This window comes from Carya illinoinensis, chromosome 13 (assembly GCF_018687715.1).
Source record: "Carya illinoinensis cultivar Pawnee chromosome 13, C.illinoinensisPawnee_v1, whole genome shotgun sequence".
NCBI lineage: Eukaryota > Viridiplantae > Streptophyta > Magnoliopsida > Fagales > Juglandaceae > Carya > Carya illinoinensis.
Genome location: NC_056764.1, coordinates 15,980,759 through 16,003,379, shown reverse-complemented (window position 1 = coordinate 16,003,379; position 22,621 = coordinate 15,980,759). Strand labels below are relative to the sequence as shown.

The 22,621-nt window shown below is 36.6% G+C and overlaps 3 protein-coding genes and 1 long non-coding RNA gene across 4 annotated transcripts; 2 read left to right on the top strand and 2 right to left on the bottom strand.

Annotated features, from left to right (window-relative positions):
- The first annotated feature begins 2,382 nt into the window (after positions 1-2,382).
- LOC122290824 lies at positions 2,383-5,648 on the top strand. Its single transcript, XM_043098488.1, has 3 exons — positions 2,383-2,720; positions 2,813-2,881; positions 5,294-5,648. Exons 1-3 carry the CDS (start codon positions 2,513-2,515, stop codon positions 5,551-5,553), a joined length of 537 nt encoding a protein of 178 aa, XP_042954422.1. The 5' UTR covers positions 2,383-2,512; the 3' UTR covers positions 5,554-5,648.
- Positions 5,649-9,970: 4,322 nt separating this feature from the next.
- On the top strand, positions 9,971-13,290 carry LOC122290826. Its single transcript, XR_006236562.1, has 3 exons — positions 9,971-12,809; positions 12,902-12,977; positions 13,084-13,290. It is a non-coding gene; the product is annotated as an uncharacterized LOC122290826 (long non-coding RNA).
- A 740-nt stretch (positions 13,291-14,030) lies between these two features.
- LOC122290825 (calcium-binding allergen Ole e 8-like) lies at positions 14,031-14,605 on the bottom strand. The gene has a single exon (XM_043098489.1). The coding sequence runs from the start codon at positions 14,603-14,605 to the stop codon at positions 14,162-14,164; it is 444 nt and encodes a 147-aa protein (XP_042954423.1). The 3' UTR covers positions 14,031-14,161.
- Positions 14,606-14,715: 110 nt separating this feature from the next.
- LOC122290823 (alpha carbonic anhydrase 7-like) lies at positions 14,716-16,986 on the bottom strand. Its single transcript, XM_043098487.1, has 6 exons — positions 16,871-16,986; positions 16,271-16,488; positions 15,485-15,694; positions 15,242-15,409; positions 15,099-15,152; positions 14,716-14,939 (listed from the first exon to the last, which is right to left on the bottom strand). The coding sequence occupies exons 1-6, from the start codon at positions 16,956-16,958 to the stop codon at positions 14,856-14,858; spliced, it is 822 nt and encodes a 273-aa protein (XP_042954421.1). The 5' UTR covers positions 16,959-16,986; the 3' UTR covers positions 14,716-14,855.
- Between the last annotated feature and the right edge of the window lie 5,635 nt (positions 16,987-22,621).

The window sequence follows — 22,621 nt, the reverse complement described above, 5'->3', positions numbered from 1 at the left end:
CAACCCGAATAATTTCTGCTGTAGGGTGGTGATCAATTGAGTTTGTGGTCCTCTTGGTTTTGCTCTGCTTCGGTGTTGTGAAACAGAGCATGTATGGTGGTTTACAAAAGGGGTGCAACGGTAGTGGCGTATGGTGGGAGAGGGGGGGTCTGGTACTTGACGGTTGATCTACTCCGAGAGTGCTACTACCTTGATAGGTGTTCTCGTGACTGCAAGAACTTATGTCGTGGAGGATGAAGGCTTGAGGCAGCGGCTTGCAAGGTGGCAGTGTTCGAAAGAAACATGCTCTGTTTTTGGCAAGTGAAAACATAGCTCTTTTAGCGTGCGATGGTGGCTTGGGTTGTGTACGTGGGTGACTCGTGACTAGTTGTGGCATGGCCAGTGCTTTCTGTGGCAGTACAGGTGGCTTCTAGTGACAATAGCCCAAGATTTGGTCCCAGTGCCGTGGTGGTGAGCAGCCAGCGGAGGAGGAATGTGAATTGGGGGGGCGGGGAGGGGGTGGTGTGGATGGTGACAAAGGCTATGGGTTGTGGGGAGGAAACTGCTTGTGGTTAATCTATATATATGTGTGTATAGTGGCTAGCGGTTTGGGTTGGTGTGGAGGGACTCGGAGTAGAGTTGAAGATGCGCACCAACGGACTGACATAACCGACCAAAACGCAGGAGTGGGAAGGCATCTGCTGTAGTGGGTTTGAGTGTTAGAGGATAAGGAACACAATACAAAATATAGAGAATAAACAATTGGGATTATGGGATTCAGGGAGAGGGATAAAAATGAGGGAGAGGATTTGAGAGAAAAGAGGACTTTGGTGACTGAAAAGGGAAACGGTTGGTGAAAACTTAGGAATGCAGATCTGAAATGGCATGAGAAGGGTGAAAACGTTGGGGAAGGGTAGAGGGAGTAGAAACCATCGTGTGAGGGAGGGAAAAAAAACATGAAAAGAAAAAGATCACTCACCTAGATGGCGTCACTCACCAGAAGGCTAATTTTTTTTCTTTTTTTCTTTTTTTTTCGCAATCTGGGCCAGCTACGGGCCTGGTTATTACATGGGTAGACACAGCACATTTAGAGGATTGTAATACAATAGCCTCTATTTTGCACTCGTGTCACCTTCTTCTTCTTCTATTTTTTTTTTTTTTAAATTTCTTTTTGCCCTCGAGCTCTTTCCATCTCCTCAAGCTCTCTCTTACTGAGTCCTCTCTCTCTCTCTCTCTCTCTCTCTTCTCTGACTGTGAATTATTTACTTGCTGCTCTGAAACTAAATTTTGTGTTGGCTTCAATTTGACTTTGTGTTTTCATCAAGTTCTCTATATGCAAAGGCAAAAAAAAAAAAAGCACATGAACCGAATAGAGAATCTGTGGCCAATTTGAGTGTTTTTATACCTAATTCATGAACTTTGTTTGTCATGTTAGGACTAGTTTGGTTGTTGGAATGTATTAAGATCAACTCAATTCAATCTAATTTAAAACTGAGTCCAATATTTAAACATATAACTTTCAAATTACTAAATTTATCTCAATTCAAAACTTCCTTACACATGGGATCCATAACCTTTGTTAACTGAACACCTCTTTATACGTGAGATCTACAATATTTTTTAACTTTTTATAAATAGTACTAAACTCATTTTAATATTCAAATACATCTAAACTCATTTTAGTTAGCCCCAAAAAACTGACCCCACCATCTCCATTCACTACTATTCATGAAAAACTCTGCCCAACATCTAAATGTAGCCTAAGTATGTTGCATAGAATGTGTGAACCAGCTGATAAGAAGATTTTTCCTTCCCTCAATCCACTTGCACCTTCTCATAACAAAGGCCTTTCAGTCCGTTTCTGTTTACGAAAATGCTTCTTGAACTAAGGATTGTGATTGATAATCTTGACCGATTGTATTTTTTATTTTATTTTAATTTAATAATTAATGAAGTGACTATTAATGAATTGATTTTTTTTATTTTTTAAAAATGTATAAAATATAGTTGAAAAAAAAAATGAAATAAAAAAATAGATTTACACTTATGGGTCCACTCTCTTAGTTTGAATAGTATATCTTGCATATCGAGCAAGTTTATAAACTATTTACTTGGTTTTCGTTGATACGTGACCAGGGCGGCCCAATATAAAATAAGGATGAAGACAAAAATTGAAGACGAGACCAATCTTTAATATAATAATAGAAATTAAATAATTATATTAAATATCTAAACATTTAAAATTTATTTAAAGTTATTAATATTCTTAGGTAGTTAAAATTCAATATACTTACAATTACAATTGTAATGACCCGACCCACGTTACGAGCCTAGCTCAAGTTTTAAACCAAAAGTCCAGCCCAAGGAAAAAAAACACAAAAACGGAGGTGCAAAACCCACCATTTCACTGAGCCATTTGTTTTCGCTCCCCTGCCCCTAATGCCCTACTCCCTCCCTGTTTACGCACCATGAACACTGACCCAGCCCCCATGCTGTTTCGTCCCCTCGAAGTTGTTCCTCCACGGCAGTGGCCATGCCGGTAAGTTCTTCGACACCGTTCACCTCTCTCTCTCTCTCTCTCCCCACAGTGAGTGTCACCGTCCTCACACCGGAGCAGACTGTCCTTTCTCTCGACCACTGTAAGCCTTTCTACTTTTTTTTCCCGTCTTTGTGTACGAAACCGCAAACCGCGGTGACTCCAACCCACCGCCGCCGTTCTCTACACTACGACACCACCGTCGGTAAGCCTGTCTCTCTATCCCATTTACTCTCTGCCCCTTTCCCTTGTCTATGTTTTAGTCTCTCAACTTGGGTGTTCTGTCACATGGTTCAGAAAGTTGCCCGACTGCTGCCGGTAATCCCACTTCGCGCCACCGCAATTGTCGTCCGTCATACACGTTGGGTAAGTGCCAACTAGAAGTTTGGGTAGTCTCTATTTTTATATTTGATATTTATAGATTGAGTGATCTCATGGATATTTGATATTGGGTCTCTGTTTGTAATGTTGTGGACGAAGAAGACTTGGAAGTGTGGGGCGTTTGTTTGTTTGACATGTTGGGAGTAAGTTTGTTTGATTTGAATGTGTGGGCTGTATATATTTGACATGTTGGAGGTAAGCTTGTTTGACTTGAAAGGGGTGGGCTGTTTGTTTGACGCGTGTGGTGAATGGTTAAGGGAATTTGAGGAGGTTGGGTTAATTATTGGTGGGGTAGTGTGTCGATGTTGTACTTAGAGCATTATAAGCCAAGGTGCTAGGATGGACTATTTTGTGTACAATAGGTTTTTAATGGGCTCACTTTCAGCTATAGTTTCGATTTATATAATTTGTTAGTTGGTTCATACCTGTGCAAGTTATTAATATGTTAGTGATACCTTTCTAGATTAGGTTGTTCTACTACTATGCTTTGGGTTCCAGGCTTAGATAGCACTTTGCACAAGTTAGGTAAGCAGTGTTACTATGCTTGATTTTACTTAAAACTGATAGATGTTGACTTTGTGAAAACCTACATATTTTGTTATAAAAACAATCTTGGTTATTTTCTGGACTAGTCTCTGGTCTGAACTTTGAAATTTGATACGTTATCATGACATTGTGAAAACTTACATATTTTGTTATGAAAATAACATTGGTTATTTTATGCACTAGTTTTTGTTCTTAACATTAAAATCTAATATGCTATAATGACAGGTGTAGATGAGCAATTTTTGTAGTTTGTTTCTTTATTGCATAAAATGTGAATATGAAGTTTGAAATATTTGATCCGACTATATTATATTTATCTACTCAGTACTTCTTTATAATATGATATTGCATATGACCCAAAGGCATAAGTTTCTGTTCTGTTTTGGTTATGGCCCTACCTTGGTTTATAGTAACGGCCATGGCCTTGCCATGGGTTATAGTAGTGGCCTTCGGCCTTGCCACGAGTTATAGGAGGGGGAATCTCAGCTTGTAGTGAAGGCATTAAATAGTGGTGAAGAAGTGTGTGTAAATTATGGGATTCTCATATAGAGGATACTCAAAGGAATCTTGAAGGGAAATCAGACTGGAGTGTTAGGTTTGTGTACATAGAAGCAAATAACTTAGCACATGAGCTTGCAAAATTAGTTTTTTCTTTTTCTGATGAGAGGGACCGGAGTGGATAGCAGAAGGCCCCTTACATATTGATAATTCTATTCTTAGTGAAAAATATTGTAATGACTGAAAAGTTACTAATTTCTCAATGAAGAAAATACTTTTTTTATTTAAAAATATACAATGTTTATTGCAGGAAAAACTCGTTCAGTTTAATTTATTTCAAAACATAGTATTAATGATATTTATGATCGATGTAAGGTTTTGATCGACTTGCCCATATTGTTCTACATAAGTTTTTGTTTTCAAAAAAAAAAAAAAAAAGAAAAAGAAAATGGGTCTTGAATAACATAAAAAATGACGTGCAACTAATTTAACCATATGTGTAACAGAATTAATCGAAAAAAGAAATTTTTGTTTACATGAATTAGTGGACATATATATGTTCATAGGGAATAAAGTGTATACGGGATTGAAAAAAAACCACATTTATAGATCGATTGAATCAAGAGTTGTAGTAGGAGAATTCCTTTTATTTTAGAGAAATTTTACTTGCATGTTGGTAGAGAAAACACAATTATTTTCCATATTGATGCTATAAAAAGATTTGATTTATAGGAGATGTTTAAAATTCTAACTCGTATAAATTATCAAATATTGTGACATTAGCAAGGTGGCAGCTGGCGGTGTTGATCAACTGCATGCATGCATGGTTTGCAAGCATAACTGTTTTTAATTTTAAGCCGTACATTAACTAAAAACTTTAATTTTTGTAACATATATATATATATATATAAATAGTCTAAAGAAAAAACATGACATTGAACTTTTTCGGATTTTCCTGCAGTCAATAGACCCAACTACTTGCAAAGTTACAAAAGCATTAATTAATATATATAGGAAGTATTAAATAATATCGGAAGTAGAATTAGCTGATCGGATATTTTAAAATTTTATGTCGGTCGGAATAGTCTGAACTAACATAATAGAATTCTGAACTATGTGTTGTGCACTCCGGTCTATCTAAAATCACATAAGATGATATTTAAATGGTTCAGCAAATTGCTTACATCCACTAGAGTATTTTTTACTGAATTTATACGAGATTATAAAAAATTCTATAAATTTCTTTCTCTCTCACTCCTTTTCTCTCTGTTTTCCTACTCACATTCTGCACAACAGAGCTCTCCTATTTATAGGAGATAGCAGCTTACAATAGTCTACAATTTCTGATTTCAGTGCAGCAATTTGCTGCAGAGATTGGGTGGCTGCAGAGTCTTGGTTGGTGTCGAATACAACAAAATAACGAATGGTGCGGGGTTGGTTTCACACTGCAGGTGGTTTTCAATAATCACCCCCTCTACCCAAGTGTGCCATACCAGACTGCTTGCAAACTGATTCATTCTTCAAATGAACGCACATCATTCTTTGACATAAAGACTTCTGCTATCGAATACGCTCTAATGTACCCTAGGGTGCTCAGCAATGTACAATACTAATCAAGTTCAAACAGTGTTGGAACTTGATCTTTGTGACGACTTTTTTCAACATATCTGCTGGATTATCTTTAATGCCAATCTTCTGAAGTTTGATATCTTCTTCTTCTAATATTTCACGTATAAAGTGAAATCGGACATCTATGTGTTTTGTTCGAGAGTGATATACTTGATTCTTGGTCAAATGAATTGCACTTTGACTGTCACAGTAAACAGTAATCTCTTACTGCTTAAAGCTCAAATCTATTACCAATCTCTGTAACCAAATGACTTCTTTCTCGATTTTTGTTACAGTCATGTATTCAGTCTCAGTGGATGATAGTGGAATTGTCAACTGTAAAGTTGATCGCCAACTAACTGTCCATCTAGTCATAGTGAACACATATCCAGTTGTCGATCGTCGTTTGTCAAAGATCATATGTATAGTCTGAGTCAACATATCCAGTCACTAGACTATCTTCACTCTTCTTGAACTTTAAACCAATATCTACGGTGCCTAAAATATACCGTAGAATCCACTTAGCCGCATGCCAATGAACATTTCCAGGATTATGTATATAGTGACTAATTAAGCTAACGACTTGGGAGATATCAGGTCGTGTACACACCATGGCATATATTAAGCTTCCAACAATACTTGCATATGGAACATTCCTCATGTAGTCCCGCTTTTCATTGGTTTTAGGAGACTGCAATGTACTGAACTTGAAATATGGGGCCATAGGAATACTCACCTACTTCGTCTTCGAGTCGATGTTGAAGCGTTGCAGTATTCTCATCAAATACTACTTCTGAGTAAGGTGAACTGTACCTTTCATCTTATCTCTACTGATCTCCATCTCCAGTAATCTTCGTTCTTCTCCCAAATCTTTCATTTCAAACTCATGACTCAACTAAGTTTTTAAGCGATTTATCTCCCTCTCGCTTTTACATGCAATTAACATATCATCTACATATAAAAGAAAATAAATGAAAGATTCATTTGCAAGTTTTTTGAAATATACACAATGATTGTATTGGCAACGAGTGTATTTCAGATTCATCATAAAGCAGTCAAACCGCTTATACCATTACCGAGGTGACTGCTTCAAGCCATAGAGTGATTTTTTCAGACTGCATACTCAATTATCTTTTCCAGCTTCTTTGAAACCTTCTGGTTGAGACAGATAAATCAATTCTTTCAGATCATCATGTAAGAAAGCTGTTTTTACATCAAGTTGTGCTAACTCAAGATCATATTATGCAACCAAAGCTAGATATATCCGAATGGATGAATGCTTCACAACAGGAGAGAATACTTCACTATAGTCAATTCCCTCTGTCTAAGCGTAGCCCTTGGCTACTAATCTAGTTTTGTATCGCACTCCATTTTTAGCAGCTTGATCATTTTTCTGTTTGAAGATCTACTTACAGCAATTGTCTTCTTTCCTTTCGGAAGCGGCACAAGCTTCCAAGTCTGGTTTTGGTGAAGAGACCGCATCTCTTCATTCATCGCTTTTGTCCATTCAATTTGTTCAATGGACTGTATGGCTTTTCTGTAAGTGGTTGGGATCTCACCCCCTTCAGCAGGTAATGTATATGTCACATAGTCTGCAAAACGTGTCGGAACACGTTTCTCTTGTTTCAGTCTGTTGGTCATTATTGATTTAGGTTGTATTGGAGGTACTGTGACTGGACTATCAATCTCATCTTGTCCGTGCTCTCCATTTGTTTCTCCCGAGTCATTTTGAGTGGAAAACTCCACCTTTTGCGAATCACCAGGTGTTTCGCTATCATGGCTGCCTTAATTGAAATCTTTATGCTTATGTGACTTAAGTATCTCAGATTCGTTGAATGTAACATCTTTACTGATGATCACTTTTTTAGACTCTATGCACCAGAGTCTATACCCTTTTACACCAGTACTAAAGCCTAAGAATTTTACTTTCTTGACTCTAGGATCAAGCTTACTTTCTTTAGCATGATAGTAAGCAGGACATTCGAAAATGTGTAAAGAGTTATTATCAGTAGCATGTGTACCTCTCCACATTTCAGTGGGTGTCTTCCTGTCATTGGCAGCTGCGGATAGTCGGTTGATGAGGTGACAAACATATGTTACAGTTTCAGTTCAAAATTTCTTACTAAATTAAGCATTTAGTAACATATATCACACTTTCTCTAATAAAATACGATTCATCCGTTTTACTGCAGTGTAACTTGTACTGTGAAGTGTCTGACAATTCTCTCTCTCCGGTATACTTCCATGAAGGGGTTTGAAGTGTACTCTCCTCAATTATCAGATCTGAGCCGCTTGATCTTTCTGCCGGTCTGAGTCTCAACCATTTTCTTCCAATCAAGGAAGATTTTCAGCACTTCATCTTTATTCTTCATCGTATGCACCCACACACGACGAGGATAATAATCCACAAAAGTTACAAACCAATGCTTACCTCCCAAAGATGCATTTTGGGTAGGTTACCAAACATTGGAGTGTATATAGTTAAGTATTTCCTGTGTATTGTGTACATCGGTTTCAAACTTGATCCGCCTCTTCTTCCCCAATACACAGTGCTCACAGAAAGACAGTTTGCCAGTCTTAACACCTTTGAGTAAGCCTTGTTTCACCAGTGTTTGCAAAACTTTTTTTCCAGCGTGCCCTATACGCATATGCCAAAGACTGGTGGTGTCGGCATCAGTCTCATCTAACTTCTCACATCATGTGGAAGTTCTTCCATCAACAGTACTTTCTTGTAAGAAGTACAAGTTTCCTTGCCTCAAACCCTTCATTGCCACCTGAACTCTCATTAGTACTTTGAGAGTTCCGTCTTCAATGGTGATTCTGAATCCCTTTGAATCTAGAGATCCTAGTGAGATGAAATTCTTCCGCAAGTCCGGAACGTACTGAACTTCTGTTAGAGTCTTGACATTGCCATCGTGCAACTTTAACCGAATGCTACCTACTCTTTGAGTCTTACAGGTACTGTCATTGCCCAAAAGTACTGCCCCACCCTCAATTTTTGTGAAGTCAGTAAATCAGTCCTGATTGGGACACATGTGATAGGTACATCCGGAATCTATAATCCATTCATCAGAATGACAAATTGATGATAAACTTGTTAAGGAAAAATTTGAATCATCATCTATGTCCACGACATTGGCTGTGGGGGGTTGATTCTGCTGTTGTCCCTTCAGCTTGGGACAATCATTATTCCAATGTCTTTTGTTGTGACAAAAGGAACACTCGTCTCTGTCGAGTTTTCTGCCGATTGATGAATCACATAATGTGGTCATAGTTTTCAATGGAAAACCTTTCTTCTTTCTGGGATACCTTGACTCTGGTCTCGCTCTTACTGTTAGTGCTTTACTTGATGTATCTTATTGTACCTATTTATCATTTTTTGGCACTCATTGCTAATTAAAGAACTATATACATCTTCAAAACTAATATTTTCCTTCCTATACAGTAGAGTAGTAATTAAATGCTCATATGTATGAGGCAAAGAATTTAAAAAAAATAAAGCTTTATCTTCATCTTAGATTTCAACATCCAAGTTTAACAAATCATCAAGAATTTGGTTATAACTATTCAGATGTTTGGACATAGAAATACCTTCACGAAATTGGAATCTGAAGAGCTTTTTCTTTAAGTGTAATTGACTCTCAATGCTTTTCTTCATGAACTTATCCTCCAATTTTTACTAAAGTTTCTTAGCATTTGTCTCTCTCATGACAAAATACTTATGTTCTTTGGTAAGTCATAATCGGATTGTGCTACAAGCTTGGGTATTAAGTTTTCTCCAATCTTGATTAGTCATATCATCTGGTTTATCGTCCAATGCAATATCCAACTCTTGTTGGATTAAAACGTCCATGACTGCACATTGTCACATGCCAAAGTTGCTTGTTCCATCGAATTTCTCAACTTCAAACTTGGCATTTGACACTGTGGACCAACATTTAGAGCTACTGGCATTTTTAGAGCTCCTATCTCTTCCAGATCTTTCCATTTAAATTTAGAATATTTAGACACAAAATTTCAAAATTCTAACCGTACAGATGAGTCTGAAATGATCCAAATACTTAGAAAGCACTATTTGATCGTTGAAATCGGATTTCAAATGGCTTAGATCAAGCCCAAAATGGATCTGAAAAATGAACAGTCCTAATAGTCTGGTGCGTGAGATGCATGCGCGGAAACAGTACGACTGGGGGTGCGTGGGCATGTGCAGGACACGCGCAGGTTCCTTCTAGGGCGCGTGGGGGTGCGTGAGACACGTGGATGTCACGCGTCTTCCTCCTCTGGGCGCGTGTGGAGCATGAACTTCACGCATATTCTACCGGTGGGCGCGTGGGGGCGCATGTCTGCGCATGGGGCATGTGGAGCGTGAGTTTCAGTCGTCTTCAACCTCCAGATGCGCATTTGGCGTGTGGATGCACACTCTTATCTTTTTGGGGTGCATGTGGGCTCCTTCGACCTTCGTTTTCGATTCCGTTTGCGGCAACGGTTTCGTATCGACGCGAGGAACACTCTGGAGTTGTCAAAAGTTGATTTCGAACAAATTGATTTCTGGACAGCGTGAACTAGAGCTCTGATACCAATTGTTGTGCACTTCGGCCTGTCCAAAATCACACAAGATAATATTTAAGTGGTTCAGCAAATTGCCTATGTCTACTGAAGCCTATTTTACTGAATTTCTACGAGATAACAAAAAACTCTACAAATTTCTCTCTCTCTCACATCCTTCTTTTCTATCGATTTTCCCACTCACATTCTGCACAACTGAGCTCTCCTATTTATAGGAGAGAGCAAACTATAATAGCCTACAGGTTCTGATTTCAGTGCAGCAAATTTGTTGCAGAGATTGGGTGGCTGCAGAGTCTTGGTTGGTGCCTAATACAACAAAACAACGAACGGTGTAGGGCTGGTTTCACATTGCAGGTAGGCCTGTGCATAAAAAGTAGTGGGCCGATCCGTCTGCAATAACACGCTTGAGCCCAACCGACAAAAGTCGGGTTATTCGGATCCACGTCATTTGCGGGTTGAACCCGGTTGATTATCGGTCGAAACTGATACCGTCCATGCGTTTTGATCCTTGAACCAAGGCAGAGTCCCGACTCCCTCTCCCTCTTCCCTTCGTTTCACAAGCCCTAGCCAGTGCACCACTCCGTTCGTCGTCGCCGTTCGCCGTCACTGTTGGGAATCGCCGTTCGTCGTTGCCATTTGTCTTCACCGTTCGTCTTCACCGTTCAAGCCAAGTAGTCCCTCTATTTATCGTATTTCTCCCAAATCTTTGTGATTTTGTGCTGAGTTTTGCTTAGAGGATCACGATGCTTGTATTTCTCTTCAAGATGAGGGTTTGGTTGAAGTGGGTTTTGATTTTGTGCTGAGTTTTGGTTGAAACGATATCTGGGTTAGATCTATAGTTTTGCACCTCATTGGCTGAATTTCCAAAATACAAAAACAAATCTTAGGCACTGTTATTTAGTATGTTTTCCAGACAAAACTAAACAGCAATTAGCCACCCAGGCCTAACGGTATGAAGTAATTCCTCCCAGAGGTTCTGTGTATGGAAATTTTTGAGATTTCGGTGCATAGTATTGGAGTTTATTTTGCAGGGATGGATCTCGAGGCAATGCCTTGAAAAGATTTCGGACATTAAAAATAAAATTAAAAAAGGGATAATTGCTCCTATCACATCTCTTTTAACTGCCTCGGCCAATAATTGCACAATTACTGCCCTGCCACCGCTATGTTGCATAGTTCACTGTAAGGATCCAGCAAGCAAACTTCTGTTTTGCTTGTATGTGTACACTAGTCTCAGTCCCTGAAATCCAGCTCAAGCCCTTGTTTCCTAGCTTATGCCAATGACCTACACCTGTCCATGCCGAACTCTTGATTCGTATGCATGAATGGAGAGTTTATTGTATGACATTATCCACCCCATTCACCAAATCAAATCCCATGTCTTAATAAATCCCTACTCTGCTTTTGATTCGATCAAGTTATTCTTATATCTCGTTGAACTTCGTCGTGGTTACATTCACCTTGCTTTCCAAAGTTCCCATCATAGAATATTGATGGAGAGTTTAATATATGACATAATCCCTCGTGTATGAAACAAAGTGTATGATCAATTTGTTTCATACACAAATTAATATATGACTATATTGAGCTGCTCCATGGAATGCAAGTCAGAAAAACATGGGCAGATGAGATGTTTCTCCCCCTTCTGGATAGTACATCAGAAAATAAAAGCTTTTGTATGCAATGAAAATCATTTTACTAGTGCAAATTTTGAATTGTTTGAAAAAAAAAAGGGGCTTCTACTCTTCTGTTGGTCTTTACATTGCTGTATTGGGGGCTGTTTCTGTTTTATGTTTATTTATAGAAGTAGACATTTAATGTCAAGATAGATAAACATACAACTACTCCTCTGTTTTAGTTAAAAGATAGCTCGGTTTAACGACTTCTAGAAGTTTCATTCAACAAGTATTAAATTTTTAATTGATAACTGTTAATAAATTCATCAACAAATTATTAATATATAGTTCTTCAAATGCATCGAGATTAGAGATTTAGAAACTGTTATATGGATCTATGTTATCATGGAGTTTAGTTGGTCTGCCACAGTTTTTGTTTTCTTCACAGTTGTCACACTGCAACAGCTTAGAGAAGCTTTAATAATGGAAGTGTGTGTGTGTATATATATGTCCAAACCACATACAGTATGGAAAAAGAAAAAAGAAAAACAATGATGTCAAGACATAGTACCATATATCATGTTAATTTGATTGATCCCACCATATATACTCCATCATTGGCCGACTAGGTATAAATCCCATGAAAACCAATAACATTATAAATTAATGCATTGTTTGGGTGCTAATTAAGAAAGGATCATATTGGAAGTGCACGCAGGAAAATGCATGGGTGATTAATATATATAATTTGATGAACAAATCAAAGATTGATCAGTACTTAGAACATGGATGTGAGGCACGAGCTCGAAATTTTGATATTTTGGATTGGTGGAAGATCAATGAAGTAAAATATCCTATTTTGGCAAAAGTTGCACAGGATATAATGGCCATTCCCGTTTCTACAGTTTCTTCTGAGTCAGCCTTCAGTGCAGGGGGTTGTGTGCTTGACCCATTTCGTAGTTCACTATCTCCAAGAACAGTCGAAGCACTTGTTTGTACACAAAATTGGTTGAAGGATCCAATACCCATTGATCTTCGTGCTTGCTTGGATAATATTGAAAGCTTTGAGGTGGAATTGGGTAATGAATTTATTTTTTATTTACATTTTTATTAAACTTTTTCATAATGTTTATTTTTATATCATTTTAATAATCATCATGTGTTTTTTTAGAGTTTGGTCCAAAATGAAGCTTTGCTTATGATAATGAGATTGAGGAGTAACTAAAAGCTTATGGTATGCATGAATGGTATGATTTTCATTTTCACTCATTTTTATATGATTTGCATGAATTAAAAATTCTGATTTGATTTTCCCTAATATTAGTTTTTAAACCTTTGATATTGGATTTGTAGATTCACTTGCAAAATGGTGGATTAAAATGGAATGTAAGTAGTAGCTTTGGAAACCCAAGGATGAGTGGAGGTTTTTGAATTATATGTGATTCAAGAAAATTTTGTTGCTGCCTTCTCAACAAATTATGGAATTGGTTTTAATGGTTTTAACAGCAATTGTATATAAAAAGATTTTTATTTTGTAGTTTTTCTCTTGATAGTTTTGTATTAGTGTTTTGCTCACTCCTTAGTTATGAAATGATATTTATTTGTATGGAAAACAAACCAAAGCGGGTGCAGAATTGCAGAATTTCGTTAAAACAGAACCAGAACCAGGAAAAAAAAAAAGATTCGTCCGTACAACCCGGCATGTACGGATGGTACGGGTCGGGTTGGCGCACTCTGGGTAACCAGGTCGGGTCCGACATGCAGAGAAACCGGCTTTGCTTCACGGGTTGCAGGCCTAACTGTAGGTAGTTTTCAACACTATGAAAAACGTGGTCCGGAAAACACACACGCTAGCTTGTCTTGTTCATGGAAGGTAGATATATATCCTCTGTGGTAAATTTGCTCATATAAATTCTCTCTAAGAATAAACAATGTGTCATTAACAAAGGAAGTAAACTTAATACATCATGCATGTATACGTAATCTGTCCCAAATTCTAAGCCCTCAATTCTATCCTATATATCTTCCATCAACACCATATATAAAAAGAAATTAATTCTAGGTCTATAAAAATCTTACAAAAAACTAGTAATTCACAAATGACAGTGACTGAAAACACGCAATTTCATAAGTAGGGCTGTTCATCCGGGTTCCGAACCGAAAATCCGGGTATATCCAACCCGGAACCCGGATTTAAAATCCGGGCCGGAACCCGGATCGGATTAACCCAGGTAAGATCCGGGCCGGAACCCGGATGAATCCGGATTTTGTAAAATCCGGATTCCGGGTTCCGGATTGAGACCGCTTTTTCTTTTGTTTTTTTTTCTTTTTTTTTTTCCTCTGTAAAACACGGAGCCGTTACTTTTGTTTGTGTTGCTCATCATCTTCTCGAAGTTGACGTTACCGTCTCCGTTGGAGTCGACGGATCTTATCATCCGTCCTCGGAGCCGGAGCGGCAGAAGGCCACGAACTCGAGGAGGGAGATGAAGCCATTGTTATCAAAGTCCAGCTCTGCCATGATACGACGGAGTTCTCCCTCATCTGCAAATGCGGTACCGAGGGAGCTGAGGACGGCACCGAGCTCCGACTCGGAGATCTTGCCGTCGCCATTGGTGTCGAAGCGGTTGAATACCTTCTCGACCTCATCCATGTTCTGGAGGTACACCGATGGGATTCGAGGTTGGGTTAGTCGACATGGTTGCTGAAGGTTCGATTCCGTCAGATTTTCTCGAATGAGAAGGTTCTGAAGAAGGATCGGTGGATTCTTTGTATATAATATGGAGAGAGAGATTTGAGGGGACGCGAAGAGAAGATGAAAGGTCGCAAACGTGTAATAGGATACGGGAGGAAACGTGACGCCACGAGTCACACTCATGCGTTTTTCCGCCTTCTTAACACAGAAGGTAGTAGAAACCCAAAAAAACCCGGTACCGGATTTAAAACCCGGGTACCGGGTTATAAATCCGGTACCCGGACCGGATTCACCCGGGTTTTAAAAACCGGGTACCGGACCGGGTGTTTTCCGGACCGGTGCCCGTAACCGGAACCCGGTTATCCGGGTTCCGGACCGGGCCGGAAAAAAATCCGGCCCGCTTGCCCAGCCCTATTCATAGGTTGATGAGAATTTAATCTTCCACTTCACTCGGTCTATATAGATGCACTGAGCGCCCATTTATTGGTTGTAGTGGTCTTGCATTTGTGTCTGACTCCTGCAAAAAATAAGGAACAACCATCTTTAATTACTACATGCAATATACACTTCGAGAAGTACCCTGTCCTCCCCTGAGAAAGAAATTGAAATTTTGGATGTGATATGTACATGTTTGATATATAAAGGAGTAATCGAGTGTGAGAGTGGATATACTCACATCATGAACGGCCACGCGAAGCAACCTAACTTGTTCTCGTGTAACAGTCCTCACCTGATCATGAGTTAACTTGATCAGAATTATTTACATCTTTAATAACAATACATGAAGAGTTGGCAAAAAAGGAGAAACAAATTACATACCTTTCTCACGATGGTCCATACAACATTTTGAGTACAAGGGGGAGTTGTAAGGGACCCAATATATCTGTAATACTTTCTGCTGCCTATCTTTATGTTCCTTGGGTCGACGATTCCCATCGCTGTCACTTCTTCATTGTTATCTGCAACGGCTGACAACTGATGCATTATCTGTACGTAGACACAACACAAGCCATTAGAGAGACAGAGACAGAGACAGAGAGAGAGTCTTTGATTTTTATTTACCGATGACAAGAAAGAATCAGGGCGTCCAATCGTGTACATAATTCCAACCACAGCAACCTTTCCATCGGAACTTTCATGGACCATGTGCACCTCTAGATCAAACTTGCGGCCATTGATAGTGTGTTCAGAGGGTGAGTGCCAATGGTTTTGCACGAGTTCATATTGAGTACCATTTATTTCAATATATCCTGCGCCGCCTTCCCATTCCAACTGCATTTACAAACGTTAATTAATCAAGAAGAAGAATGGTTACTTACTTCAAAGAAATCATGAGGAAGGAAAAATGATTTGCAGATTGAGTGATGCTAATGACGTCGGGTATTCCGTAAAATTCAAATTTTTAATTTTTTTCATATTTTTTATTTATATTTTTTTAACACTTCTAAATATTTTAAAAAAATATAAAAAAATATTAATACACTAATAATTAATTCTTAATCAATATGTAAAAGAAAAAAAATAAAAAAAAATTAAATACATAAAAAATCAAAATAAAAAATAAAATAAAGAGATAAAATAGCATTATTCTTGTCATATTTCTTGAGACTTGCGCATGCTCTTCACCAGAAAATCTCTCCAAACGCAACTGCTAGATCCTTGCATTGTTTGTTCTTTTGTGACAATTATTATAATATTTAGAAAGAAATATTACTCCCCTGACGTATGAAAATAGCTATAATGATTTGTCTTCTAGTTGGTGGATATGGAATCGCACTTTATCGCATTCCCATTATTTATTTCATTAATTTCTCTTTAATAATTCCCTCTTGATGATCTTTTGCTTACCATCATGTCATGGCCTCGATTTTTGAGAGTGGCGTTAGATGGACGGTAATTCCGATTAAGTCTCCCTAAATGGGAAACTATTTCCACCCTTTCATTCAGCAAATTAATCGGAGATTGCATTGATCCATCTTTGCACAAGCTCCATTCAGGGTGAATCTCTCCCCAACGAGACGGTCCCTTTCCACTTTTCTCACTGTAGTCAAATTCTCGTTCATCATCTGCACCATTAAGGAAAGGGGATCGGTGAATACATTTATGTTATGACAGCACCTTTACTTCACAGGTTTACGAAAACAAGGAATGTCTACACATCACTAACATTGGTAAAGAAGTTAGGTGAAAACGAGCATTATTATCATAGATAGATTGTTAAAAGAAAGTGTAAGAATAATGATTATAAGACTGATGAAAATTTAAGTTCTAAAATATAAGATTACTGAAGAAAACAAGATAGAACTACGGAAACGCCTTGAAGAAAGTGTTTGGAAGCGTCATGCATGCGTCTATATATTGTGTTTTGCATGTCGTACCCATACATGTTCGTTTGATGGAAACAAAATAAGGATTTCAATACATGAGAAGCATTGGATTTTGCCTTACCAACTTCATGAGATGTTACAGGCCGGGATGAATGCAAAACAAGAACAATGAAGAAACAGCAAAACAAGAATTGGGTTACAAGCTTCATCTTTTCGATCTTGGAATTTCCACGATTTTGCAATATGTGTTGGAGAGGTTTGAGCACTCGGATGGGAATATATATACACATGTGGCACCAAATCTTCCGTGCACGTTGAAGAAAGGCGTTTGAAAATTGAAGTTTTTTTCTTGTTTATTTGCCAAATGTCCATTTCAGCTAGCCGATTTGAAAAATAGGAACATAATAAGAAGTTGCCTCCAACCTACCCGTTATTTGGGATGCATTTTGTCAGCTTTCGTTCTTCCAAAACTAGTCAGTTAGGTCGGCTTGGTGTAAGAAGAGTCCAGGCTAAAGCAATAATGCTAATGTGAAACCAAATTCTTCCTGAAATAAAAATCCGAAGGAAACCTTTCATTTGGCTATCGAAGCATGTAGTTCGGAAACAAACAAACATTCTAATTAAATGAACACGTGATGAAGTTCGAAATCGATTCTTCTGTGGCAGGTTTTTTATTTTATTTTTCGATAAAGTCGTGGTTGTGTGCGGAGTCAAAAAAAATGAAACAGAGCAGAAAGATCGAGGACGAAAAGTGTTTCAACTCCGATTTTAAACATTATTGAACTATCATGTCATTGACGTGGATGACTGGTTTTGAGAACTTCAAGCTTGAATTCGTCCCTCCAAGTTACGTATAGAGAATGATATCTCTCCATTATGTCATTGAAGTTTATGTTTCAAACCTCTTCCATATCAATAATATAATAATGGAATTAGTTATGCATCCCTCCATTGAAAGTAAGTTCTAGAAGACAAATCTCAAATAATTATGCCTATGATATGGTGAGGAATAATCTCACATTGTTCGTGGACAAAGTTTTAGATTTATTTATAAGGTTGGTGTAAATCTATTTTATTGAACCGGTTTTATGATATGAGTTAGACCCATAAAATTCTTTATAGTATCAGAACTTACCACAGGATAAATGAGGGCCCACAATACTTATCCCGTGACAAGGATCAAGAAAAAATATTGGTCTGCACATGAGGGAGGGTGTTGAGGAATAAATTCTACATTATCTGTAAACAAAGTCTTGGGTAATATTTATAAGCAATGGGCAACCCTATCTTGTTAAACTAGTTTTATAAGATGAGTTAGACTCATAAATTTCTTCATATACAACATTGTCATTTGTTAGAATATATATATATATATATATATATAGATAGATAATAAACTTTATTTATTTTTAAATATGTGGGAATTTAACATGGCAGTTGAGTATAATTAAGAACTCGGACTTTGAAATCCGAGCTTCATCCGATGCCCAATTTGATTATATACTTCACGTGTTTTCTCCACTTATTAATATTTTTTATATATAGATGACGGTTTAAGAGCCCGAATATTTTTAACCCAAATTTATTTTTATTATATGGCAAATAAAAGACCCACATACTCGAATAGCACATTATGTGATCACAAAAATAGAGCATAGGCCAAGAATTCAATTCCAATGACCACACAAGGAGCAAATTGGGGAATGATTCTTCTCTTCCAAACATAAAAGTAGAATTTGATTATATATATGGTGGTAGTCAAAATTTCACACTATTAAGGGTGAAATATCTTAACAACCAGAGAAGAAGTCTTTGATCAACTGCAAGCTAACTAGCATTTTAATGTGTAAATGGAAACAGAGAGACAAGTTGTTGAACTCAAGATACGTATACGCTGATGTTTGAAGCAAGACCCCCTGCCCTGCAAACTATCTTCCCCATGACGATGATGCAATGCTTGACCCAAAATCAGAAATGTTGGAGAGCGGTTGGAAAAAGGCTGACGTAAAATCTGACGTTTGAAGTAGGGACCTCCTCAAATGCTGCATAATGGTGGAGAGTGACTCTTATGTTCCATTAATGATTTGGAAAAATAACTTTTTCCATGTGACGATTAAAAGAAGAGAAGGATTACAATCATACATAAATTATATAAAAGTAATTTTAGAAATTGATGTTGTTTCATCTGATTCATTAAATTTATTTTATAATTAAAATAATTTTACAAACTGATCAATCACATTAAACTATATCAATTTATAAGATTATTTATATATATATATATATATTTTTTTTTTACGGTCAAAATATTTTCCTTAAAAAGAAACTCGTGGCCGGTTGAAATTTTAGGGATCTAATACACCTTTACATGAGTCTCCACCGGCTGGCCCGAAACGATCAACATTTCTATATATCTTGGTGGGCAAATTGACTTTTACTCATTTGACAAAATATTAATATATGTATAATTATTGATTAGGTTTGTTATAAATTTTAGGCGTTTCATTACATATGGCTTATGTAATGGAATACATCCCTAAAACGATAAAATCAAATCATTTAATTTAATTATTGAGGATATAACTTTTATAATTTCATTATATTTATCTTAATTATTTTATGAATTTTTCCATTTATCTTTAATAGATAGGGGCATGCATGCTTTGTATTCAATTCATTTGTTAGCCTAATGGCACAAGACCCATATCTTCAAAATGGAGTTCATGGGTTTGACGCTGCCCCTACCCAAATGTATAACCAAGAAGAAATAAATTCATTCATAGTAATAAAATCAAGTTATCTTATCTGATCTGATCTCATTATCCAAACGAAGCCTTCAACAAATTAACAACATTTTTCTTTTTTACAACTCTATTTTAAATATTAGATGGTGGGTATGCAAAATTTGGATAAAAAAATACTTTAATATTTATTAAAGAGATATTTTTTTTATTTTGATTTAAAATAAGTTATAAAAATATTATTATTATCTTCATTTCACCATTAATGCATCATATAATCTTACCATGACCATTATTTTTCTAATGGATATTATGCATGGTTTCATACATATTATGAAGAATTCTGATGATCAGGACGTTCGGTGATAAAGGTGGCCTAATTTGACAAACCATACGATGAAAAGCAAGCCCCAGCTGTTTTCTTGGAGCCGCAGCAAGAAGCCATCTTAGTACCGGAGGTTAGGTGAAAAAAAAAAATCGGTGAACCAATAAAATAGACCGGACCGGTCCAATTAGTTCCGTACTTGGTTTAATCTAGTTTGGTATCGGTTTTATTTTTTTAAAAATCAATCAAAATCAGTTTGGTTTCGAATTTTATTTTTTTAACATTGGACCAAACCCATTCATATATATATATATTAATTTTTTATATTGTATAAAATATTTTTATATAATTTTTTATATAATATAGAATTTTTATATATAATATATATAATTATATATGCAATTATTTTGTAATATATGATAAATTAATAATTAATATAATATTAAATTTTAAAACCCTATATAAATAACTATATATTATCACTATAGTTTATTGTGTTAGTAATTATACTAATACTATATCAGTATATATTATAATATACTATATATAATATATTACTATATTATATATTATAATATATAATTATAATATATTATTATATACTATAATATATATACTATATAATATATAAAAAATTGTGTAAAATCAGAATTATCAATTTAAAAATGTAATCAATAGGGTATCAATTTTTTAAATTTCAAAACCATATATACTGATTTAATTTTAAAATATATTTAAAACCAAATCGAATCGGATCTGTAGTGAAAGTGCTATTAGATAAATGGAAAATGCCACGTTTTCGCATAAAGGGACGTGGAACTCATTTCTTAAAACGCGTATATATTGCAGTTCGCAAGGATTACGATTACGATTACGATCAGCAAACGTGTTGTTTTTTAAATTGAAAGTCTTTATGTGCATGTATGGATGAGTTGGAAAAATAAGGTACATTCCAAATTTTGACTGTGCTCCCAAGTTTCTAAGTTGAAAAAAAAAAATTAATGAGTGGCTGACAAGAAACTTGAGCCTTTTATGCGTAATGCTGGCAAGAAATAGAAATGATTATTATTTTGACTGATCTGATCTAAATTATATTGATCCGTGAAACCGATTTGAACTTGATTAATATATTTTATTGAGTGGTCACTATAATATAAATGGGTTTTTACGAATAAAATTTTGTAATTAAAATGGGACAAAAATTGTAAAAATTCATTTTTCTTGTTGTAGTCGGCTGATAAAAAATTTGACGCCGAACAGAATAGCGATTATCTTACAGGCTAGTTTCAACAGATGATTCACAGGAGAAAAATCGCCCAAAACCAGAGAGAAAAGTCTCTAAGATTTAACTGAATATTATCAAATCAAGCAATAATCAAAATCAGTCCACAAGTCGGTCTGTTATATCCAAAAATCGTGTTTATCCGAATTTTGTCAAAAATAGCAAAATCTCAGAAATCACTCCAAATTGAAATTCGAAATAAAATAAGCAATCTGCAAAAAATGGGGCCCAAATCGGGTTTAAATGACTTCCTAACTGACAAGCAAAATACTACTATAAATAGAAAAAAATAACTAAAACTAGTGATTCGGAAGAAAAAAAGCAAAATTTGATGTCGAAAAGAAGGTCTTATGTGCGATTCTGACATCCGTAGTCAAAGTTATGGCCAAAAGATTGAAAGCACTCAAAACGGCCCTAATGAGGAACATATCATAATCAATTCCTACCTTTGCGCTGATCTGTCAACTCAATGTATCTTAGCGCCATCCAAGTGCAATCTGACAGCTCAGCATCATCTGTATCGGATCCCCTTGCATCAAAATTGAAGCGTTTATTTTGTGCAATGCATGTTAGTAGGGTCACAAGAGTTCATGACTTTCTTGTACTTGTCTATATGTCAATAGTTTTTATGAAATTATTGAGGATTGATTTAGCCATTGTAGATTTACTTTTTAAAAAACATAAATTGATAAAATAAAACATATGAAATTCATAATAAATTCATACCCTCCGTTTCCAATAAAATAATTAAAAAATATTATTATCTTGAGAGATTTGATGCAATTAAATTCAACATACTGTTGTGTCTGATCATGAGCTAGACTCATTCTCTCTCCTCTGAAGTACCTTAATTAATTCCTATTTTTCTTATTATTAATGTCGTATTTCGCACACCTTTAGGTTAGGCTCCAACGACCCGAGTCTTCGGTCTTGAGTCTGCAAATACAAAGAGAACACAAAAAGACGGGGCCTTGGCGAAGGCCGATGAGTCTTTGATGCCTAAGTCAGTATCGTCTTAATAGTTTGTGCAAATGAATAGAGAGTTAAGAGAGTGTTCTTCATACCTGATTACCTTTTCTATGAGATTTCTTGGGGTCAACTGCACATACCTCTTCTCTTTAATTGGTCGTGACTCCTTGTCCATTCTATCCTATGGGGGGTGCACAACGTCAGGCTCATTCTCTCCTGCCTATTAGAAGATCAAGAGCTTCTTGTGTTTAGCACCCACTTGTATAGTGCTACCCGAGGCTAGGTTTCGTAAAGGAATGCTGAGGTGTGGTGCCCCCTCCTCCCTTGCGTCTTGGGGGTCTTCTCGTGCGATTATGGTCATAGGTTGGCCTTTGGTGGACTGAGGACCTCTAATGGTTAGAAGCGCTGCCCAGTCGGACCGAACTCCCAATGTTTGGGCTTATCTTCTAGGCCCTTGGCCCAATGAAAAAAATTCCCTTAGAGTTAGTCTGCCAATTCCTATTGGACTAGTTCGATGAGAATTACTTCTTTCTTTTGTCTTCATGTCTTTGTGCG